At 40.1% G+C, this 23,769-nt stretch overlaps 1 protein-coding gene across 1 annotated transcript in view; it reads right to left on the minus strand.

Annotated features, from left to right (window-relative positions):
* dcc (DCC netrin 1 receptor) overlaps positions 1–23,769 on the minus strand; it is a 400,188-nt gene that overhangs the window by 29,722 nt on the left and 346,697 nt on the right. Inside the window, exons 22-24 of the mRNA XM_036580725.1 lie at positions 19,639–19,704; positions 5,029–5,191; positions 665–888 (exon numbers count right to left, since the gene is read on the minus strand). Coding sequence (XP_036436618.1) covers positions 665–888; positions 5,029–5,191; positions 19,639–19,704 — 453 coding nt within the window. The remainder of the gene's footprint in view (positions 1–664; positions 889–5,028; positions 5,192–19,638; positions 19,705–23,769) is intronic.

The raw sequence follows: 23,769 nt of genomic DNA on the forward strand, positions 1-23,769 counted from the left end.
TAATTGCTTGGCATAAAGTGTGTTTTTTTCAGATTCATTATTGGTGGAGATTTACCACTATTTTATTACAATAAACACAGCATATAAAACTCAGGAGACACGTGTAGGTTCACTGGTGGTTTTGGATAGTAAATAAAATGGCTATATTTGCAGGTAGACATCACAAACCCTGGTTCTTATCACCACACACTCTACAACTAAGCATTTTAAATCTAACCACTTTTTAGCCGAACATGTCTAGGCTGATCAGTTCTATTTGGGGTGAGGGGACAATAGAGTAAATTACATTTTTCACCAGAATATCCCTTTAAACAAGTGTGGAAGACAGCCAGGGATTTATTCAAAAGGCCTTTACAACTGCTAAAGACTGTTTTGTAAGTAAAACTACCCAAAAAATAAAAAAAAATGAAAAAGTCCTGAGGGTGGGCAGTCCGGTCAAGAAAAGCAGCGCTTCCAAAGGCACCAATGATTTAATAATTGCTTTGGAGGCATAATAGAAGAGAAAGATCAAACAAGCCGCACTGCAGGGTTAATTGGTTTGAGAGAATGTAACGCATTTCATTATATTTAATATAAATGATGTGAGAAAAAGCTCTGTTTTCTAAAGCCGTGTTAACATTTATGAAGTCAAAAGAAAGAAAGCACTGTGGCAGTGGACGCTGACCTGAGTGACTACTTTTGCTGCCCATCTGGCTCTCTGATTGGCTGTGGCTGACCGGAGCAATCTCTTGACAGCTCTGGATAGGTGATTCGCGGCCAGAGGGGGCGGAGCTTGAGGGCTTCTCAATGTTCTTCAGCTCCATCTCCTCGTGGTGGATCCACAGGTCAGGAGGCCGAAGGTCTTTCTGACTTCCTTTCCTCTTCCCTGCACTGTGAGTGGCCCGTTTTCTGCAGAGAGAGAGAGAGAGTGAGACAGAGAGAGAGAGAGAGAGAGAGAGAGAGAGAGAGAGAGAGAGAGAAGCAAGAAAAACATAATAAACATAACATAAATTACATTTATGTTATTTAACCATTGCAAAATATGCTGTAAACTTGCATCTTACAGCAGTACCACAGTCTCTAGGCAAAGCAAGGCAAGGCAAGTTTATTTATATAGTACCTTTCATACACTGCTGCCGTTCAAAGTGCTTCACTAAAGAGAGAATTCAGAGTCTGAGTTGTTTAAAAAAAGTAAACATCAATAGAAACACATAATTAAAAACAACATTAAAAAAAAAACATAATTAAAACATGATTAAAACAAAACATTGAAAAGAGAAAATAATTAAAGTGAGATTAGAAATTAAATTAAATTAATCAAATCAATTAAAATAATCACATTAAAATTAAAAGTTAGATTAGGGGGAAAAAAAAATAAATAAATAAAAACTTGTGATTTTTGGTTTTACCCCTTAAATGGCCAGAGCCCAAAGTTTTATTACACACTTCTATAACCTAAGAACAGCTCAGGATGTTTGCATTGAAGTCCCTGTAGTTCCTGAATAATAAGACATAGTATGTAATAAGAGATTTTAAGGGGTTAAAGACAAAGAAAACCCCCTTCTGATGATGTTTCTTGAAGATGGGAGAGAAACCACAACTGCTTTTGCAGCTGTATAAGTGTCAAATAATCTTCAAATCATCCTGCAGAGAACGCATTACCCAAACAACAGAAACGACAAAGAGGACAACAAGCTAAAAGCTAAAGTTAGCAATGTAGCCGGCTATCTAGATACCTTACATCTGAAAGAGAAAAGAAAAAATCAGTCAATTTTGTGCTGAATGAAGATAAAATCAATATTTTCTTTTTGGAGTTACATTAATGCTAGTTTGGTTGTATTTATTAGTTTTTATTAGTAGCTGATCTGGCAGTCATGATTGGTTGAAATCACAGGCATCCTAACGTATTTGCGTAATGCATGCTGGGTATTGTAGTGCGAGAACACTGACAAACAAAAACACGAACTCTCTGTTGTTTGAGTGAACCAAAAATGGAGTCAGCCTTATTTCTGATCATAGAAAATTACAGTGACCGAATATTTAAGGTTATGAGAATGAATAACCACTATTTTTGCTAATAAACATAAACAACGCCTGTCCTCAGTCCACCTAAGTATGAGTAAGTAGCAGCTAACTTAATTTGCCTGCTCCAATTGCTTCCAATGCACCTCAGTAATTAAAGTGACTTTACATGTGCCTCCACTGTCACGACGAAAGGGCACTTTACCTCATTTAGGTGTTAGCACTTAGCGTACCCACAAGACACTGGTTCATCACTGAGGGCTACAGACGTTTAACAGCGCTGTTCGGCGCAGCAGGGCTAACTCATCTCGTTAGCACTATGGCAGGAATAATGAGTCAGTCTGTGGGTGGCCTACTCCTGTCGGCAGCCATCAGATCAGCCTGTGGCTTAGCTAAGGCTCATGGCTAATGACCAACAAGAAACAAGGAGACACAGGGCTACCTGGATGCTAATGCTAAGGCAGATGATAGCACAAGAAAATGCATAATAAAGACTCGTATACTGTGATAATGAGCTGTTCACTTAAAGATTAGGAGTTGTCAAATAAGATATTCCACCAATAGAGAAGGTATTTTGTCCTGCAAATAATACAAGCACAAAATTTTTAAAAGTTATGAAACATAATAGTTTTTGAAATGTGTTCCTAAATGGTGGCAATGTTCATGTGCATTATTAGCTTATTTTAAGCAACAACAATTAAAATAAAATAATGAGTTGTTGTGTCCCAATATTTGTTCAACCCTGTTCCTGAAATCTACACACTTAAAAATGATGGTTCTTCAAAGGTTCTTTAGTAAAGTAAATGGTTCTATATAGAACCATGGACACTCTTTGTATGATTAAAGTGTTCCTTGCATCATGAAAGGTTCTTCAGATTAATGGGGAATTTTTTTCCCTTAGGAAATAAACAGCAAATTGTTGAAAAAAAATCTAATCTAACTGCCACAAATGATTTCACAAAGAACATCTATCACACATTTCATACAGACTCAGATACATACTAGCACACATACATACACACCTTAGCAACCACCTGGAATGCTACAGCAATGACCTAGCAGCTCCTTAGCTACTACCTGCGATTTCACAGCAGATGGCCTTGCAACACTTTAGCAACCACCTGGGACAACATAGCAATGGCCAATCAACCTTAGCCTAGGATTCCATAGCAACAGCCTAGCAACACATTAGCAACCACCTCGCATTCCATAGCAATGGCCTAGTAACATCTTAGGAATACCTGGGATGCCATAGCAACAGCCTAGCAACACTTTGCAACTATCTGGGATGATTTAACAACCGCCGGGGATTTCAAAGAACACCTTAATGTTCACCTGAGCAACTACTTGGGATTTCACAGCAATTAACCACCTGGTATTCTATAGCAATGGCTTAGTAATTTCTTAGTAAATACCTGGGATATGATAGCAACAGCCAAGCAACTCTTTTGCAGCTACCTGGGATGAAACAGCAACCACCCGGGATTTCAAAGAACACCTTAAAGTTCACCTTAGCAACCACCTGGGATAACAAAGCAATGGCCATGCAGCACCTTAGCCTAGGATTTTTAGCAACAGCATAGCAAAACCTTAGCAACCACCTGGCATTTCATAGCAATGGCCTAGTAACATTTGAAGTTCACCTTAGCAATTACTTGCGATTTCACAGCAATGGCCTTCAAACACCTTAACAACCACCTGGAATAATATAGCAATGCCCAAGCAGCACCTTAGCCTAGGATTCCATAGCAACAACTAAGCAACCACCTGGTATTCTACAGCAATGGCCTAGTAACTTCTTAGCAAATGCCTGGGATACCACAGCAACAGCCAAGCAACACTTTTGCAACCACCTGGGATGACATAGCAACCATCCAGGATTTCAAAGAACACTCTGAAGTTCACCTGAGCAACTACCTGGGATTTCACAACAATGGCTTTGCAACACCTTAGCAACCACCTGGGATAACCTTAGCCTAGGATTCCATAGCAACAGCTAAGCAAACCACCTGGTATTCTATAGCAGTGGCCTTGTAACTTCTTAGCAACTGCCTGGGACACCATAGTAACAGCCAAGCAACACTTTTGCAACCACCTGGGATGACATAGCAACCATCCAGGATTTCAAAGAACACTCTGAAGTTCACCTTAGCAACCACCTGGGATAACCTTAGCCTAGGATTCCATAGCAACAGCTAAGCAATCACCTGGTATTCTATAGCAGTGGCCTTGTAACTTCTTAGCAACTGCCTGGGATACCATAGCAACAGCCAAGCAACAGTTTTGCAACTACCTGGGATGACATAGCAACCACCTGAAACTTCAAAGAACACCTTAAAGTTCACTCACAAACTTTCCCCTTTTCATCTTTCATCTCCTCAGAAATATCACTTAATGGATGTTTTGACTGGAAATGAAATGAAATAAAGGATGGGCTCTATCTTTGCACAGTACCTTTACCTATTAATTTCATGTATTTAAAAAAAATAACGTGGGGGGAAAAAAGGGACCCTGTTGGTGAAATGTCTCAAATACACTCCATGCTAATACAGCCCACCTAAACACAGAGGAAGAGAGAGAAAACAGGGAAAGAGGCTGATGTTCACGGAGGGCAAAATCAAACAGAATGCTTAATGACCCGTACATCTGTTGACAATGTGTTTCCAAAAGCGAAGGCAGGCAACATGCCCCGAGAAATCTGTTCTCTACCTCCTGAACACAAGCCAAAGCAACACTTAGCATAATGTGGTGGACAGAGTTGAGCTGTATCGCAATGGGTTACACTACCGGAGTGCCTATAGGGAACAACTAAAAGGAGCAAACGTGGCATTTAGATAGACTCAGAGAAAACAGACGTCACCAGCATGTCTCATCCATGCGTCATACTATGAACCCTTCAACCTCAAACCTTCAACCAGTAAGTGTGTTCGAGAGTCAATAGAGGAGAGGAAGGAATGATGAAAAGGAAGTGACACAGAGCGAGAGATGAAAGAGAGAGCAAAACAAAGAGAAAAAAGAAAGACTCACTTCCTCTGCTGGGCGGAGGTTCGTCGTGTGCAAATAAGAGCCACTATGACCACGACCACGATGGTGACGGCGCCCACAGACACTACGATGATGACCAGCAGGTTGCTGTTCTTCTGAGGGGTCACGCTGCCATGGGGGGGCCGCATCTGACCAATGGGGGGCTCTGAAATAGAAACATGAAGTGGCAAACGTTGAACATAGCTTAATAGGTACTATGCAAAATTTCAGGCTTGTATCCTGAGATGTAGAGGCTTTTAAAAAGCATAGTAGAAGTATGTTTATAGAGCAGCATTGCATCACTCAGCCTCACTGGTTTCACAGAATTCACAATTTTGTGTCCCTTTTGTGATTTCGTGAATCAATGTTCTCTCACTACAATACCCAGCATGCATTATGCAAACGTTGTACAACTATTTGGCCCCAAATCCCAAACTGTGATGGAGAAATCCTGCTTGGAAAAAAATATATATTTTAAACAGCACTCAAATATTTGTCCTGAACTGTAGTTTTTCAAAAGTTTCTCCCACCTTCAAGTTACATCATCAGGAGGGTGTGTTACTAGTCTTTAAACTGGAAAATCTCACTGTACAGACTTGTGTGCCTCCCTGTAGGAGGCAGTTATCCATGTTTACAACAGATGAAGCAGTAGTGAAAGATTTCATTTTTCATTGTCACTTAAATTTTAGATTTTATTAAACTTCAAGATGCTTGTAAGTTTTAATACTTAATAGATTAGGTCGGTAGATTATCAGTGTGTCTTACTATAGAAGCTCTTTTAAGGCAGATTTTAAGGCAGCCAGACTATGTATTTTAAAACAGCAAATCTTGTTTACAGTGCAGCATATGGTCGATGATTATGAGCGATGGTTTTAATACATATCCCTATACTTAGAAACAAAAAGAAAACCTATTGATTGCAAACATCCTTATAATAGAAGCCAATGGGCAGGTGATGAAATGGCTATAAAATTGCTGAAGCAACTGCCCACTGGCTTCTATTATAAGCATATTTTGACCACAAGGTTTTCTGCTCTTTTCTAAGAACTACAGAAGTCCGGAGAGGCCATGAGCTGTTGTTATCATTTTCAGGATTGTTTTGTTGCAATACCGAGTTAATTATCTTGAGATCTCAAGATAACAACTTTGTTATCCTAAGATCACAAGCTAATTAACTTGTTATCTCAAGTTACCAACTTTGATATCTTGAGATCACAACATAATTAACTTGTTATCTCAAGAGATAACAAGTTAATTGTGAGATAACAAGTTAATTAACTTGTTATCTAAAGATAACAACTTTTGCTATCTTGAGATAACAAGATAACTATTTCGTTATTTCATGATAATACTTGAGATCTATCTGAGATAACAAATTAATTATCTTTTTATCTCAAGATTACAATACAGAAAATTAGAACTACCTCGTGGCCTCTCTGGACTTCCATAAAGAACAGAAAAATGCATTGAAATTATTCTTTGTGGCAACTGACCCAAGCTACAGACAAAGCTACGGAAGTATTGCTATAAGTAGTGCTATAATTTTCTGGATTGTTATCTTGAGATGACATGATAAGTAACTCTTTATTTTTTTGTCTCAAAAATAACAATCCAGAAAATTATAAAATAACAAGCCAGAAAATTACCTTCTGTGCAAATTAGACATGTACAAAACAAGTACAAAACAAAATGGCATTATAAAGATATACAGAGGACAACTGTCAAAAATCAAGCCAAATCTTTAGAATATGTTGTTGGTTCAAACACAATCGTACATGTGGAAAGTAAAATCAGATCAACAAATAAGCCACAAATCAACTCTCTATCAGAAATGAAGACAGAATTAAAGACAATCACATTTGGACTACGACATGAGAAGATGAAAAAGTCTAAAAATAATTTCCAAATCATAACCACTTACTCAAGGATGTTGATAACATGAATTCAGAACAATTTAATTACAAGCATAATTTTATGACAATCTGTCACTTTACTTTAAATGAGTTAGTACTTTGGGCTGTGAAAGATCCTTCAGATGCGAAAGGCTCTCGACAAATGAATAGGCTCAGCTCTTTTAAATTCCAGCGCCGCACAAGAGAGGCATAAATTACTCTCCACGATCAATTTCAGATTTGAGGCCAAAGATAAAAGGCGCAGTTTGGAGGCCTTGGTCTTGAACAGGCAGCATTGGTTCCCCAGTGAAGCACACAATCAATGAAATGCATAATAGGAGAAAAATGCTCTGCTCTATGAGTCAGCGCCGTTGCCAGTCGAAGCAAACAAGGCTAACTACTTGTTAAGTGGCTTCATTACTTAAAGGTAGCGCTTGTTAATCAAGCCTGATGAGATGCTAAAATGAGTTAATCACTAGTTAACACTGCAATATGCCACACCATCTTTATAAACATACGATTATATGTTGTGACATCTGCCATGGCCTCCACACTGAGGAGCTTGGAGGAGGTGGCGGGGTTGACATGCAAAGTGGCTCCTGGAAGGTGCCATGTTCGAGGCTACAAACAGACTGTTGGGGTAGTTGTTGCTGTTGTAGTTGCTACTAGTGAAGTAGTTGTCGTTTGTTAAATTATGTGGAGGGTGGGCCTTTGTGTGAGTTTGTCCACCCTCAACAAATGTCACATCTTTCCACGTTACCCCCTCCCTGGTTTTGTGTTGGGGTAGCACTAGATTTGCTAGTGACCAGCTATGACGGTCTATGCTGGTTTTTCTAGCAGGGATAGACGTGCTAATGTAGTTTCTGACATGTTATCTTTAGAAATACACACTAAAAACAGAAGCCATCTGAAGTCTGGCATATCATTTTGTACATTTCAGATTCACATTTGCATACATTTACAACCCTGTTTCCAAAACAGTTGGGACACTATGTAATGTGTCATGTATAAAGACAACAAATAAAATGTTGAAACTGAGAAATTTTATTATTTTTTTGAAAAATATATACCCATTTTGAATTTGATGCCAGCAACACATTTCAAAAAAGTTGTGATGGGGGCATTTTTACCACTGTGTTGCATTGCCTCTTCTTTTAACAACACTCTCTAAGCATTTGCCTAGAGAGTATGGATGGTTTTCTAAAACCTATACATGTCATTGATTTATATTTTTTATAGATATATAAGATTTTTTTTTATTTGTTGGACCACAGGGTGCTTTTATACTTCACCTCAGTTCATCTTAAATGAGCTTGGGCCCAGAGAAGGAGGCAGCATTTCTGGATCCTCTTTATGTATGGTTACTTCTTTGCATGGTAGAGTTTTACCTTGCATTTGTAGATGTAGCAACAAACTGTGCTCACAGATAATGGTTTTCAGAAATGTTCCTGAGCCCATCAGATTCAAACTGCACATATATTTAAAAAAAAAAAAATTTCCAAAAAGTTTCAGCATTTAATATGTTGTCTTTGTACTATTTTCAATTTGATACAGGGGTTTCAATGATTTGCACATCATTGCATTCTACTTTTATTTACATTTTACAAAGTATCCCAAATGAGGTTGTAATTTGCGTAAATTAATGTAATTTGCGTAAATTAATGTAATTTGCGTATTTTAATTTCATCAAGTCTCATTGCACTGTCTTTGCTAATTAACAGTAAAGAAATAACGAACCTGCACAATTTAGCTTAACCTATAATGACCAAGCTAACCTGAAAAATTCATTTTCACACAAACAAAGACTCATAGCTCCTTTTCAAGAGGCTGCTACAATGGAAAGCGCTTCAAAACCACCTTTTGTCTATACAGTGCGGGAACAGGTGTGATCAGCGCTAGTATGCTAGCCTGACCGTGAGGTAGATGGTGAGAAGCCTTCCAGCTTTTCTCTCTCATAGCACCTGTTCCTGCCCCACAGTGTTTGAACTAGCCTGCCTCTCTCTCCTTTCAGCTCCTCGTCTGGCTGATGGCTATTGTTTGATTGCAGCTGCGGTCAGCACAGCCTGGAGGACAATGACATCACATCTCTGATGTTGTACTATTAGCTAAAATAGCCTACGCACACAAAATCTCAGATGTTGTGTTATTAGCTAAACTAGCCAGCACACACACACACACACAACCTATTAACAATGCCAAACACATTCAGCAACAGTTTTGTCACTTTGATGGCCCGAAATGACTTTAGCCCAAAATGACTTTTTTTGAGAAACTACTGAAAGCCGTGTAATAGGCTAAGATACCTCAGGATATTGCGATGCAAAACACTTTGGACCTCAAAGGTTTGTCTGTACAGCGTTGGAATAGGTGTGACTAGCTCTTGAAAGCATGCTAGCCTGACCGTGAGGGAGACGCTGAGAAACCTTCCAGCTTTTCTCTTTCATAGCACCTGTTTTCGCCCTGGAGAGTCCGATCTAATAGGCTCTCTCCCTCTCCTTCCCCCCACCTCTCTCTCTCCTCGTCTGGCTGATGGCTATTGTTGGAACGCAGCTGCGGATGGCGCGGCCGCGAAAAATAGCCTGGAGGACAATAGTGTAGCATCAGGCCAAATGGACGACCATTGCCATGACGGCTGAGCCCTGCAGCGCGAGGCTCCCCTCTCTCTCTCTCTCTCTCTCTCTCTCTCTCTCTCTCTCTCTCTGCGGAGGTAAGTGCGAGGGATGGACGTTCACCCCGCCCTCTCCTCATCTCCATTCCCTCGCTTCCTTTGACTGAAAGCAGGCTTGGAGTAATGAACGGCCGAGACAGAGCGAGAGATTCAAGGTGTCATATGCTCAACCTCACTAATACAGGGGATAAATGACAGATAGACTGCCACTCTGCACTCCGAGCACAGCCCATTACTGGGTGTGTGGGTGTCTCTCTGTCTCTCCAGCCTCTTTATGAGCCACAAAAGCCCTGACCTGGCTTTTCTAGTCTTGCAGGTGAAAGCTCTACAGACTGAAGTGACACACGGTGCTGATAAGTGCAGCTAGGCTTCGGCATCCACCTCCTGCTGCAGACAAAACAAATCTACAAGTGTTTACACCACAGCCGGCAGCAGACATGACAAGCTGAAGTTAGCTTTTTTTTTTGACAGCCTCTTGCTGGAATTTTCTATTCCATTTTAAGTGTACAGGCGCCAGTATGCAACTGCTGCACCTTTTAAGGTGAAACGAAAAATTCCAATAGAAGCTGGAGAATAGAAACTCATCAGGCAGCTATTGCATAAGAAACAGACGCAGCTGCCTCCGAGTGCTACTTTAACCCATATGGGAAAATAGATAATATCTAAGCTAAAATCTATTGGATCAAAATGAAAATCTAGCGAAGATTAATCCACATGCAAAACCATTTTAGTCCACTGATCATATTTCGTTGCATTAAAAATGATTATTACCCTGGCAACATTTGCTTGTCCAAATGTCAGTTTTAATGAAGAGTGTGGATTGAATTGGAGCCATTGCTGCAGCCTGGCTGAACCTCTGGGAATGGAAAGGTTGTGGCACATTAGAAATAGAGACTGGCTTTTGAAATTAAAGCCACAGTTCTGGAATTTGCACTACAAATTTTCCCCTCACCCCAATTACGTCCAGTTACTGGAACATTCTTGAGACTCCTAATAATGGCAATGCTGTAGAAGAACCCTTGCTCCCCTTGAAGAACCACTTCTTTTTTGTGGATTTAATGGATTTTTACTCATTTCCAGTTATTTCCAGTCATTCAAGACTAGATTATTTTTCTTTGAATGGGGAGAGATCTATAAACCTGAAACCACGGGCCAAATTAATGTTTCCAAAAGATATTTGAAATCACTGATAAAATCAGATTAATAATATGTAGTGTGTGGCTCAAATAGTGCATAAAAATATGTTTTTACAGGTTATGGCTATTGTGCATGCGCCTCCAGAATGGCATAGGTTTTTTTCCCAATTGCAGCTTTACCAGCAGGTTAAAGCGACTGGTTCTTTTTTTAAATGAGGAGTAGGAATGAACATATGACATGTTCAGCACTGCAAGCTGTTCTATTAATTTTCCAACCAGTGAACTGTCTCCTCCTCCTTTATAATGTTTCTGGTAAAAGCTGCCATGTGCTTTCTTTGGCACATGAAGGGCCACCATCTTTTTCTACTGCTGCCAATGTCACCGGACAGATTAACACGCTTGGAGGAGAACATTGACAATTCTAATACATCTAATACATAATACATTGTGAAGAGAGACAGATGACCATCCTACCCACTCAAAGAGGGTGGTAAATTATGCTCTCTTCGACTTCTGACCATGGACGGCTATGGATTCACTGGGGATTGAACACACAATCTCCGAGCAATAAAGCCAATGCTTGTATGAATGCGACGAACCATAAGGTAAAAGTTCTATACCATTTTTTTTTTGTCCCAGAACAGTCGTCCAAGCCAGGAACTATTTGCAACCTTTATTTTTAAGAATGGGTTTGTTGGTGTCTGTTGGAGGGCACTGATCTACAGACCTGCTATGCCATTGCCAGTCTGTTGCTTTCAGCCAAACGCTTCAGCTCACCATGCTGAACTTCAAGGCCAAAACACCGCTGTGTTACGCCTGTCCTCCCCACCCACACACCTTTGTGTCTCTTCTTCGTTTTGCCAGACAGACTAACCTACATACATCAAGAGACCACCAGGAACATTAGCAAATACTCAAAAGTGTTCTTGCCGACTTGGTGGGAAATCAAAGGCACCACAAGCAGGCTGGAGACGCAATCCCTCTGTCATATACATAAATATATCTGAAAAGAAATAAAAGCAGCGATTTAACTCACATTCCCAGCACAGTTGGATCCCGATGATAAATTTGCCATGCGTGTATTAGTTTAAGAACCGAGACATGACTACCATCCCCCATGACTCTCTTTCATGAGTGAAAGGATTTCTCTCTTGTTTATTTCTTATTCTGTAGTCAGCAGCTTCTTGCTAACGCTATGCTATGCATCAGTAGTGTCTTGCTAGAGCTGAATTTAGCAAATTTATGAAAAAAAATCTGCATTAAATCAATAGTTCTGTCAGTAATGCTAATCTCGCTAACCATGAATGAAAATGAATAGTCGCCCATTATCATTATTCAAATGACATTATGCTAATTCTTGTATAGTAGTTTCCATTTTCCATTCACTGTTAGCTACATTAGCATGTACAGATCCATTGAACGGAGAGTAGAAGTACAACATAAATCAATCCCAGTTCAAATTTTGCATCATGCTGGAGCTGTAAGTCTGTAAACACCAGGAAAACTGTATTACAGTTTTATACTCTGTACCCAGAGGGAAAAAAAGCTGAATGAAATCTTTTTTCCTTACAGTTTATTGTCGTATCTATCACAGCCCTGTAGTGATAATCTTTAAATTGCTATTAAATGATGTCTACGTATGTGTGTGAGCTACTGCGCCTTCTTTCTTTGTAATAATCTGCCTCCCACCCAACTCTGAAGCCCTTCAGCTAAACGAGACATTTCAATAAAAATCAGCTTCGCTTAACTTCAATCATGTTCAATCATCTGCGAACCAGACTCTATGAATTCTAATGCTGCATAATGTAAACGCTCTATAACAGCACCATCAGAATTGATTGGACCTAGAATGTGCATAATGTTTTGTCATATTTTTCATTCCTTTGCGACTCAAATGTGGCTTTGTGATGAATGAGACTATTCAGGGGAGTCGGCGTAGCGGTGGGAGAGCACACTGAACTCACCTGGGAAAACGGGTGGTCTGTCTAGGGTGAAATACTCTGAGCAGGAGAGAGTAAAGAGTGATAGAATCAAATAAACATGAAAAGAAAAGGCAAGTGGTCTGTCCAGGCTCCGCCCACAAATATATTCTTCCATCTACTGTTGCTAAATTGGACAGTTTAAAGTCGACTTCATTTACATAAGAGTTTAGGGTAATTTCATAACATTGAGTTTCTAGTTTAAAATGATATGCTATTGAGCTGGGCTTTGTTGTTCTTGCTTAAATATCCAGCTGTGTTCAGATGGTCTAAGTTGGTCTTTGATAGTCAAGGTGGTTGACAAGCTGGTCACTCAGCTGGACTATGCAAAAACATATCCTATGCTGGTCAACTAGTTGGATCAGTTTAGCTGGTTGACCACCAATGGGTATGTTTTCATTCAAGTTTGATGGTTTAGTTGGTCTACTCAGTATAACCAGTATGACCAATCTGGTCTTGTTGGTCGATCAACTTGGTCAAGTTGGTCATGCTGGTCAATTAACTTTGTCAAGCTGGTCATGCTGGGCGACCAACATGGTCAAGTTGGTCTAGCTAGCATGACCAATTTGATAGGGTTAGCTGACCAGCATGAATATTTTAAACTAATTTGACCTAGTTGGCCGATCAGCATGACCAGCTTGACCAAGTTGATTGACTAGCTTGGTCAAGCTGGTCATGCTGGGTGTGCAGCTAATTATGATTAACTTCATTTGTCTTATTCTACTTAAATTTGATGCTAAGAAAGATTTTTATTTCATTTATTTTGTTATATGCTTTATGCTATATGAGTGGCCAAAGTAGGCTGTATTTGAACAAGACAGCTACAATTATGCATTCTATCATAGCAGCATACAGTGTGCTGTGGCAGGGCTTCAGCCTGCACTACTGTAAAAGGTTTGAAGGGTCAAACTAGGACAAGGAGTGCCCTGTTGCGGCTCCACAGCAGAATCAGATTTGTAGTTAATAATAAAATAATCCTCCTTTACAGTAAAATAAAGTTCTGCTGATCTTTCAACACAGTTTAACAATAAATGGTCTTAAACTCTGGAATTAATGTAGAACTGCTAATTCACCCTTTAACCCTGAAGATCAGCGCAGACTGCTGGTCACCATAGCAATGCAGACAATAATCTCGCCTAGCTAGTAGCTAACGAAACAGCAAAGAGAAAGATTTAAGATGAACATTGATAATTTAGTCCAGTTCCACCTTAATTTGTGCAGCTGTTACATTCAGGCTCCTTATGCAGCATTTAAGGTGGAGTGGAAAAACTTGAACAAGGAGCTAGCGAACGAGAAGCTGACTTCAGCCTTGTCAAAAGTCGAACTACTTTTCTACTTTTGCGGAAAAGTTTCCTGTCTGAGATGTGAGAAAAGCAGCTATAGGTGAGTTAAAGCTTAAAGTAGAGCAAAGTAAATCTGCATTTTTGTTTATGCTATATTTTAACCTATACTAGAACATTAACACAAACTACAGCCAAGATGGTAAAATGGACATAAAATGTTGTGGCTCACAAAATGTTTTGATTTTTGTTGAAAGGACAAAAAGTCTCTTCTTAACATTTGGGTTGCGAATCCTGAACTAGGACAATGCATTAATGGCATTAAAAAAAAAGTTAATTATTTATAGCATTAATGTAGGGCATTAATGCTGACAGGAGCAGGGGCTGCTAATTAGCTTTGGCTAGATGCCCATATACACATTATACATGTGTTGCATCTCCATGTGACATTTATCTGTATTGTCCCTGTCAAACAGGTATATAAGTAAGCAAATAAATGCATAAAATTAGGCTCGATTAGGATTGAAGATGCACTCAATGAGCAATCAGACCTTGAACACACACTGAGCATATGATTTCACACACCACAAACACACCTGCAGTGATAAACATATACACACACATACACACTCCAGAACACTCCTCCCCCTGTGTGTGTATGTGTGTGTATGTACTGCAGCCTGTGATTATCCTGTTCAGTCTTAATTAAGAGATTTCCCCACAGAGCACACAACACACACTTACACACACACACACGAAAACACTCACGTGTGTATACAGAGGGCAGCGGACCCCCTGCAGTGAAACCCTCCTCAGATTCTTTAAAGCAAAGTTTCTCTCATGAAGAGATAACGGTGAAGGATGCTGCTGATCAAGTGTAGACCTTCAGATTTTAAAGTGGCATTAAAGGCCTCGCTTAGCCTTTTATCTCCATCTTAAAGCAACACTTCAGCTAAACTTCAAACTTCAAAAAAATCAAAACACAGTTTTCCCCTCTTAGTCAAAAAGCAGTCAGATAGCCAAGACATGTTTGGTGCCTGAAGTTTGCTTCTTTCTGTAGCTATGTAGGCTAGTAGAAGCTAATATGACAGCAATTAGCATCCTGCTAACGGCATACCACAATCACCATGTCTCAATCCATGTGGAGTTGTTTAGTAATCTGAAATAGTCCTCCTGATGTGGTTACTGACTCTGTATGATGGTTATCTACAAATGTGGACAAAAGTATCTTGCTAAGCTAAAAACGGTAGCAGCTTGTTTTTAGCCATATCTGAATTTTGTCTGTTCTTTCGTTCCTGAGTTATTCAACCACATAAGCAAGAATATTCGAGATTTATTTTTTACAACTTAACATGGTTTCAGTCAATGTGGAGATTCAGTCTTGCATTTTGCACATTGCTAACTGGTGGCTAAAAGCTTTAGGCTAAACATTAGCCTCAGCGCCAGAAGAAAGTCCTCAGACATCAAACATGTCTCGGTCTGACTGACAACATTCAGGGTAAGTAGAACAAAAGAACAAAGTAGAACAAAAAAAAATAATAATAATAAATATTTATTCACTTTTGTTTTTTTTTTAAAGGAAACTATTCCTTTAACACTTTGTTTGATTAGGACATTCTTGCAAAATGCTAATCGCTATCTGTTCTGCATGTGCCTCTTTATTTTGGGTGAAAACCTTCGCACAAAACTGCCATAAACAATCTCAGCTGTCAAACTGTGTATTTATAACTATTTTATGCAATAACTTTCTGTAAAGGGAGCTTTTAAAGGTGGACGTCTGGTTCCTATCGCCACCCATTGTGAACAGTTCTGACTCTGCAAGTTTCTCTGGAATGGCGCTTTGCACATCAAACCACTCAAGTGACATTGTTTACACCGTAATCATGGAATTATCCAGACATTTTGGAAAAGCAGTGAAATTCTCCTTTAATCAAAGCTTCATGTGTCAAAATAAAAATACTTGCCAAGGGGCGGGGCAGCCTGTGCCACATGAATATTAATGAAAGTACCGGTGCTCTCCCACAGACTTGGAGAAAACTCATTAGAGGGTAACAGCACCCCTACAGTGAAATCCTTTCCAAAACACTATTATTTCTGTTTTTCTTTTTCAAATTTCAAAACAAGTTATTCAATTATTATGCACCTTTGGAGAGCATGCAGGAAGGAAGAGGGAACATCACAGAGAAGTACTCATCAAGAGTTTGGATGCACATTGTTAAAATGGGTTTTATTACTCTTTCCCTCACTTTGCCCTGTCAGATAAAGATGTTCTGTGCAGGGACGTCGCAGTTCATCAAGGTACTAACAGTGTAAATGTACCCTCAATGGTCTTAAGGTCTAATTGTGTCCCTTAATGGGCCCAAATAATGGAAAAACACAAATTTTCCTCTTTTTTTTTTAAATAAGACTTTGATGTATTTTGTAAGCACTGCTAAAGTTCCATTCACTTCCCAGTACATACAGGCCAAATATGCTACACTGCGTTTGAACTGCATTTGGACTGTTTCTGTGATGTCATATCCACCTATTCAGCCTACAGTAGTTTACCCCCGCCCATTTACACTGAAGTTATAAGGAGTGTTTCAGCCTGAACTGCTTTTTGAATGAGGCACATTACAGGGCAGCCAATCAGCTCTGTTGTACTTACATTTAAATTAAAGGCATGACAGCTTGAAGACATTCTTGAGGGTGAGTGAAATGATGGTATACCACCCAAGTGACTGTTTTGCACCATTTGTTCTGAGAGTATAGAATAACAGAGCCAAAAAAACTATGAAATAGCAAAATAAACACTGTAACCAAAATCTGTCTACTATTTTAGATGTTTCAAAGTAGCCCCCCACTGCCTCGATGCAGTTTCATTGAATCTTGATCATTCGTGATGAACCACCTGAGACACTTTTCAGGACTGAGGAACTCGGAAATGAGTCATGCTAAGTTAGCAACAAGCTAGCCAGCCAACTTTAATGATATGTGATGTGAGTGTTGACTTTAACCTTCATGACGTATTTACTAGTATTGTAGTACTTGAGTCCGGTCTCAGTCTCAAGATTATAAACTAGCAGCCTCTTTCTCATCTCGATCTCAACCTCGTTTGGACTCTGCTGTCTTGCTTCAGTCTCAGGATAAGGTGGACTCAGAAATTACTGTTGAGACCAGCCAAGTGTGATGCCTCCATTTGAGGTAATTGGAAGCTGAATTATTATTGAGTTTCAACAAAACCAGAATAAACAGTCATTTCTTGGCATCAGTGGTTCTCAAATGTTTGCAACTCACATCCCACGTAAATGACCACAAAAGCTTCTGTGGATTCAAGGGGTAAAATCGTCTTTTGCTGACTTTCCTAATGAGAGGGCTGTTTTGGCAGCTACCGAGTGCTGGAAGTCAAGCTGAAGAGAGTAAAGCTGCAGAGTTCTGGTTCAATTCGACAGGTTTAGATATCTATTCACTTTGTTTAGTCTACAAGTACAGTGTAAAGTTTAAAGACTTCCAAGCAAACAGCACAGAGCTGTAGTTAATCCCTTTCAGATCCCACACAGGTGAAGCCCAGCGCTACGTATCCACTACTGTATGTCAGATTCAACCTCTAACAGTCTTGACTCGGACTCAATGTTTCTCGGCCTTGACTCAGACTCGGCTCTAGCAGTCTTGACTAAAACACTAGTCTGTGCCTTCTCAAAACAGCAAATTTTATGGTAAATGTTGTGGGTTTAACTGTAGTACTTTATTACTGTTGACAGTGTGAGCAGCTGAGTTGATATGACATCATAGGAATTTTTCCTAGTCAGAGTGGGAACTTCCAAGTTCCAAGCTTTAATCAGACGTAGAACAAGGGACAGCTGGGAATGATGATTATGAAGAGCAGTTACAGACAAAACACAGGTAAAACCAATGACAAGGAGATGGAGCTTGGAAGACGAAATGAATAAGACAGGAAAAAGCTTCCGGGGGAGACTGTGATAACATCTAGATAATGTATCTTAGAAACACATTTCAAGCATGTGAGCTTAAGCCTCTACATTTAAAATGTCTGTAAGACTAATAAAAAAAAACATGGTACATCTAAACGTTTGAATGGCCCTGTACAGAATTTTTTTCCAAACGTCAACCCAACAAAGGAATGTGCAGGTTGATTTGTTCTGGTTTTTTGCTTATGTGAAATGCTTAGAGATGATCCTGAAGCCTTCTGTTTTGTAATATGGCGTTACTATGACAACCACCACATGTGTGCATGGCCCGAAGGGAGATATGATGCATATGGAGGATGCTGCACAAAATTTAGCTGACAGATCTGACCATGCAGAAGTCTAAATGTCTGTCTCTGCCTCTTTCTCTATACTCATCCTCCCACACTTACATTCACAAGACAGGTCTAACCCAAAATAAAAACCTGTCCCTGTTTGATCTTCAGGATAAAACAGGACCCAAAGGACCCTCTAATATCTTCTCATCTTCATCTTATAATCTGTGTCGGGCTTGATATGAAAAGCAGCCAACTTTGGTGCAATACGCCACCACTAAACTAGACAAGCAGTGGCCAATGTCACTTTATTTTGATGGTCAACTGTTGATGCTTTGAAGATGCTCAGCCTGTTTATGTGGAAGTATCTATATCAATTAATAATATACTATTCTATTAATAATATGGCTAATATGGCTCATCTATGTAAGTATACTATACTATAAGTATGCCATTTTAAAAGAGCTTTGGCCCAGAGAAGACGGTGGCGTTTCTGGATCGAGTTGACATATGACTTCTTTTTTGCATGACACAGCTTTAACTTGCATTTGTGGATTGCACAGCAAACTGTGTTCACAGACAATGATTGCACTAAAGATGGTGGAACAATCAAAGTCTTCACAACTTTACGTTGAACATTTTTTGGAAACTGTTCCACAATTTTTAGACAGTTTTTTGCAGATTGGTGAACCTCTGCCCATCTTTGCTTGGGGTTGAATATATATATATATATATATATATATATATATATATATATATATATATATATATATATGTTCCCATATATATAGGATGTTTTCCTGGTTGGAGTAGGAAGAACTTCCAAGTTACGAGCTGCACAGATGCAGAACAAGGAACAGCTGAGAACAATGATCACATGGAGGACAAAATACAGGTAAGAACAATGACAAGGGAGGGGTATATATAAACTACCAGCTACTGTAGCACGGCTGAAGTTGCTGAAGCTGGTATTCTCCTCATCATACTCACAATATATACATATATATCTGTATGTTACCTCGAGCAATGTTGATAAAAAAGCTTTTCTGTGACATTGGCAGAAGAATGACAATACTTTGCTAGCTAAAACCCAGGCATATAGGAAGGTAAACAGTGAAAGTAAAAAGTACATAATATGAAAACATAGTGGATACAGCTTACACTGTGAAAAAAATGTATACAAAGATAAACAGAACCCTCATCTACTTCTGAAACGTTGCGCCCATCCAAAACACATCAGCTTCTGAGCAGGATTTCCACAACAGCAGCAAACCAGCAGATGACAAGCAAAGCAGAAAAAAAAAAAAACATTCATTCTGTTCTTCTGTCATGTGACATTAGCACTCCAGAAGAGTGCTCTCATGTAAAGGTTTCTCCTAGTGCATTGTGGGAAATGATGAGGGTGTTTCAGCGCTTACCGTTCAGACTGCTCCTGTCAATCAGGTTATTGTCAGAGGGCCAGTAGCCGCTGTCTCCATGACGACCTGCAGGCACAATGACCAGGTGTGAGTAAAGGGCTCATAGAGGGAGGACACACACACACACACACAAACACACAAACATTTTTTGTTGCACATTTTTAGAGTCTATATATATATATATATATATATATACTCTGCCTGTAGCACAGTACTGTATATCTAAGTAGCTATGTACAATAAAAATGTTTTTTTCTTCATAGTCGGGACATTTTTGGCCTAAAAATATACCAAAGCTCACAACACAACCACGCAAACAGGAACAGAATGAAAGGCTAGAATATTTTTAAGCATTTCTCTTGTGTTTTCCAACATTCCACTGATGCCCTACTTTTGCTGAAGAGCACTTCTCTCCATGCAGTTGTGATTGTGTGTGTGTGTGCAGTTACAGTGTGATATTTCAGCATTTACCAGCAATGTTCAGCACAAAAGACATGAGTGTTGTCTAAAGCTAAATGTGACAGACTTAGCTGAAGAGCAGTAAGATCAGCAAAAATATCTGTGATATCTACAAACCTTTACATGCATGTATTTTCCATTTCCTTGACAGGCTGAGAGACCTCTGCATTATACAGCTTTCTCCTTTCAACTCTTTACAAGTACTGCTACATTTGAAACCCAATGCTGTCCTGAACCTGAACCTTGAGACCTGACCAGGCCTGACTGGTACTGCTGCATTTGAAGCCCGAACTAGGCCCAAATCTACAACTTTGAGACCTGACTCAACCAGGCCCAACTGGTAATGTTCAGTTTGAAAGCCAAACCTGACCTGAACCCACGATTTTGACACCCAACCCAACCAGGCCCAACCGGTAATGTTAAGTTTGAAAAATCAACCCTGACCTGAACCCACAACTTTGAGACCTGAATGACCAGGCTGCAGCGGTGTTGTGAATCCCCAACTTTAAGACCTGAACCAATGAGGTGCAACTGGTACTGCTAAATTTGAAGGCCAATCCCGAACCAAACTCGCAACTCTGAGACCCAACCTGACCTGGCCTGACTGGTACTGCTGAATTTGAAACCCATTCCTGACCTGAAGCTGCAATTGTGAGACTCAACCCAACCCAATTATTTAGCACTTATAGCTCAATAGAGGTCTGCATAGTCATGAATTTGAAGACCAAACCCAACCCCTAACTGCAGCTCTGAGTTCTGACCCAACCAGGACTGACTGGTACTGCTACATTTGAAACCCAATGCTGTCCTGAACCTGAACCTTGAGACCTGACCAGGCCTGACTGCTACTGATGCATTTGAAGCCCGAACCAGACCCAAATCTACAACTTTGAGACCTGACTCAACCAGGCCTGACTGGTACTGCTGCATTTGAAGCCTGAACCCACAACTTTGAGACCCAACCCAACCAGGCCCAACTGGTAATGTTAAGTTTGAAAGCCAAACCTGACCTGAACCCACGATTTTGACACCCAACCCAACCGGTAATGTTAAGTTTGAAAAACCAACCCTGACCTGAACCCACAACTTTGAGACCTGAATGACCAGGCTGCAGCAGTGTTGCGAATCCACAACTTTAAGACCTGAACCAATGAGGTGCAACTGGTACTGCTAAATTTGAAGGCCAATCCCGAACCAAACTCACAACTCTGAGACTCAACCCAACCAAGCCTTACTGGTACTACAACATTTGAAGCCCCATCCTGACCCGAAGCTGCAATTTCGAGACTCAACTCATTCAGGCCTGACTGGGACTAATTTTGAGACCTGACCTGACCTTGCCCGACTAGTACTGCTAAATTTGAAGCCCAATCCTGACCTGAACTGCAATTTGAAACTTGATCTAACCAGGCACGACTAGTACAGCAAATCTGAAGCCCAATCCCGACTTGAACTGCAATTTTGAGTACTGATCCAACCAGGCCTGACTAACACTGCTAAATTTGAAGCCCAATCCTGACCTGAACTGCAATGCAAGACTGATCAAACCAGGCATGACCGGTATTATAAATCTGAAGCCCAATCCGGACCTGAACTGCAGTGCAAGACCTGATCCAACCAGACACATCTGGTACTACAAATCTGAAGCCCAATCCTGACTTGAATTGCAATTTTAAGTACTGATCCAACCAGGCCTGAATAGTACTGAAAATCTGAAGCCCAATCCTGGCCTGAATCGCACTGTAAGACCTGATCCAACCAGGCATGACTAGTACAGCAAATCTGAAACCCAGCCCTGACCAGAAGCCACAAGTTTGTGACCTGACTCAACCAGGCCTGACTGGCACAGCTAAATCTGATGCCCAGACCTGATCTGAACCTGCTTAAATGCACCAAGAGAGACCGATTGTCACAGACATGGTTTCATGTTCCTCCTGTTATCAGAGCTCAAAATACTATTGCAAGCTGTATACTGTATATGACAGTGCTTTCATCTAATGTAATGACCAGGTCATAATGTTTCTACTTTAAAGACATCCCTGATTCATTTGGAATTTTAAAAAAGGTCCCCTTAGCAAGCTTTCTTTTTGTTTCATTCATGAAATAAAGTTGTTATACACAAGCTAGACTATTCGATAGAGAAAGACAGCATGCAAGATAGAGAGTGCACAAGATTGTGCAAAGTTTACATGGGTACATTCTTTTTCCTGAGAACTACTACATAAAAAATAACCCATTAGAAAATAAACCCAGGCCTCATCGCTCTATGAGACAAATCGGCCCGAACCTGGCCCGAAACCTGATAATCTTTAGGGCTCTGTCAAGCTTGAGTCAGGTAGCCAACCTCAACCAAGAGCTCACTGAAACAAGCAGAGAAATTCTACACCACATTTGAGTTTGTAATAGAAGAGGAGATTTTATTGATTTGTATTTGGTGAGAAGCGATTGTTCTGCGTACATTCTTGATTTCCTGAAAGAAAACCATTCTTTCCATTTTTCCCATGTTTTTCTCAACGTGTAAATAAACTGAAAGAAGTCAAGTGCAAACTTTTCCAATAAAGAATGTCAACAGAATGTAAATGTAATTCATTACGTATGTAATTATGTAACTATATTTACTAGCATAACAAAATGACAATAATAACTCCAGACTTGCGAAGGTTGTCAAGGCCACATGAAGAAGAAGGAAGAATTCCCCTGCCGCTGCTTTCCTTCATGTACAGAACAGAATGGGAGAATGATGGCATGAAGCAGCGCAAGACAGAGGCAGTTGATGAAGGTGAAGAATGAGTCACATTAGTCGGAGCGTGGGCCGACGCGTTTTGATTCGAACTCAAACAGAACAGAGAGCATAAACAACAAGCCATCAATCAATCAGCCCCGATGACTTTACTCAGAGTGACATCCACTCTAGAGACATGTGCATGCACGTGCGGGTGTATGTGACTGTGTGTATGAGTGTGTGTGTGAGCTGCAGTGGGCCCTGGACTTTGCTTGTCCCCGGAGCAGCTCCCGAAACGTCCACAAATCGATCTGCGGCCGGGCCGCTTCACCGCTGCCTCCTGAGGCACATTTTCAGTTGATGTATATGTAGTGGAGCACTGAGGCTTTCACTGTGACAACAGCTCATTTAGCCAGTGGTCAACACACACATCATGCCTGTTTTTATACCTTGTCAGTACATTCAGGCAGTACAGTATTCTCATACACGTGATATATGTATGTATATATATATATATATATATATAGTATATTTATATAATAATGAAAGGTCGCATATGTAATATACATGTAACTATTAGTATTAAGAATGTAACACTTGTGTAATAAGTAGTAAGAAGAAAAAATGTATCTTGTGTATGTCTGTGTGTGTGTATGTCTGTGTGTGTGTGTGTGTGTGTGTGTGTGTGTGTGTGTGTGTGTGTGTGTGTAAGCCCAAATGATGTTGTTTGTCACGGTAAAGTTGAGTAGCCACAGCAGTGGCACTGACCGCATTTACCACGTCAGTGTCTGCGCATTGATCTTGTGACTGCGAGCCTGTGTGACATTCAGAAACTCCGCAGAGCTTCGCTAAGACTAATGCACACTTTATTTTTAAGAAAAATCGCTCTGCTCGCGGGCCATTTTAACCCGAAAAAAAGAAAGAAATGATTCCTGGCTGGGTGACAGATG

This window comes from Colossoma macropomum, unplaced genomic scaffold (genome assembly GCF_904425465.1).
Source record: "Colossoma macropomum unplaced genomic scaffold, Colossoma_macropomum, whole genome shotgun sequence".
Classification (NCBI taxonomy): Eukaryota; Metazoa; Chordata; class Actinopteri; order Characiformes; family Serrasalmidae; genus Colossoma; species Colossoma macropomum.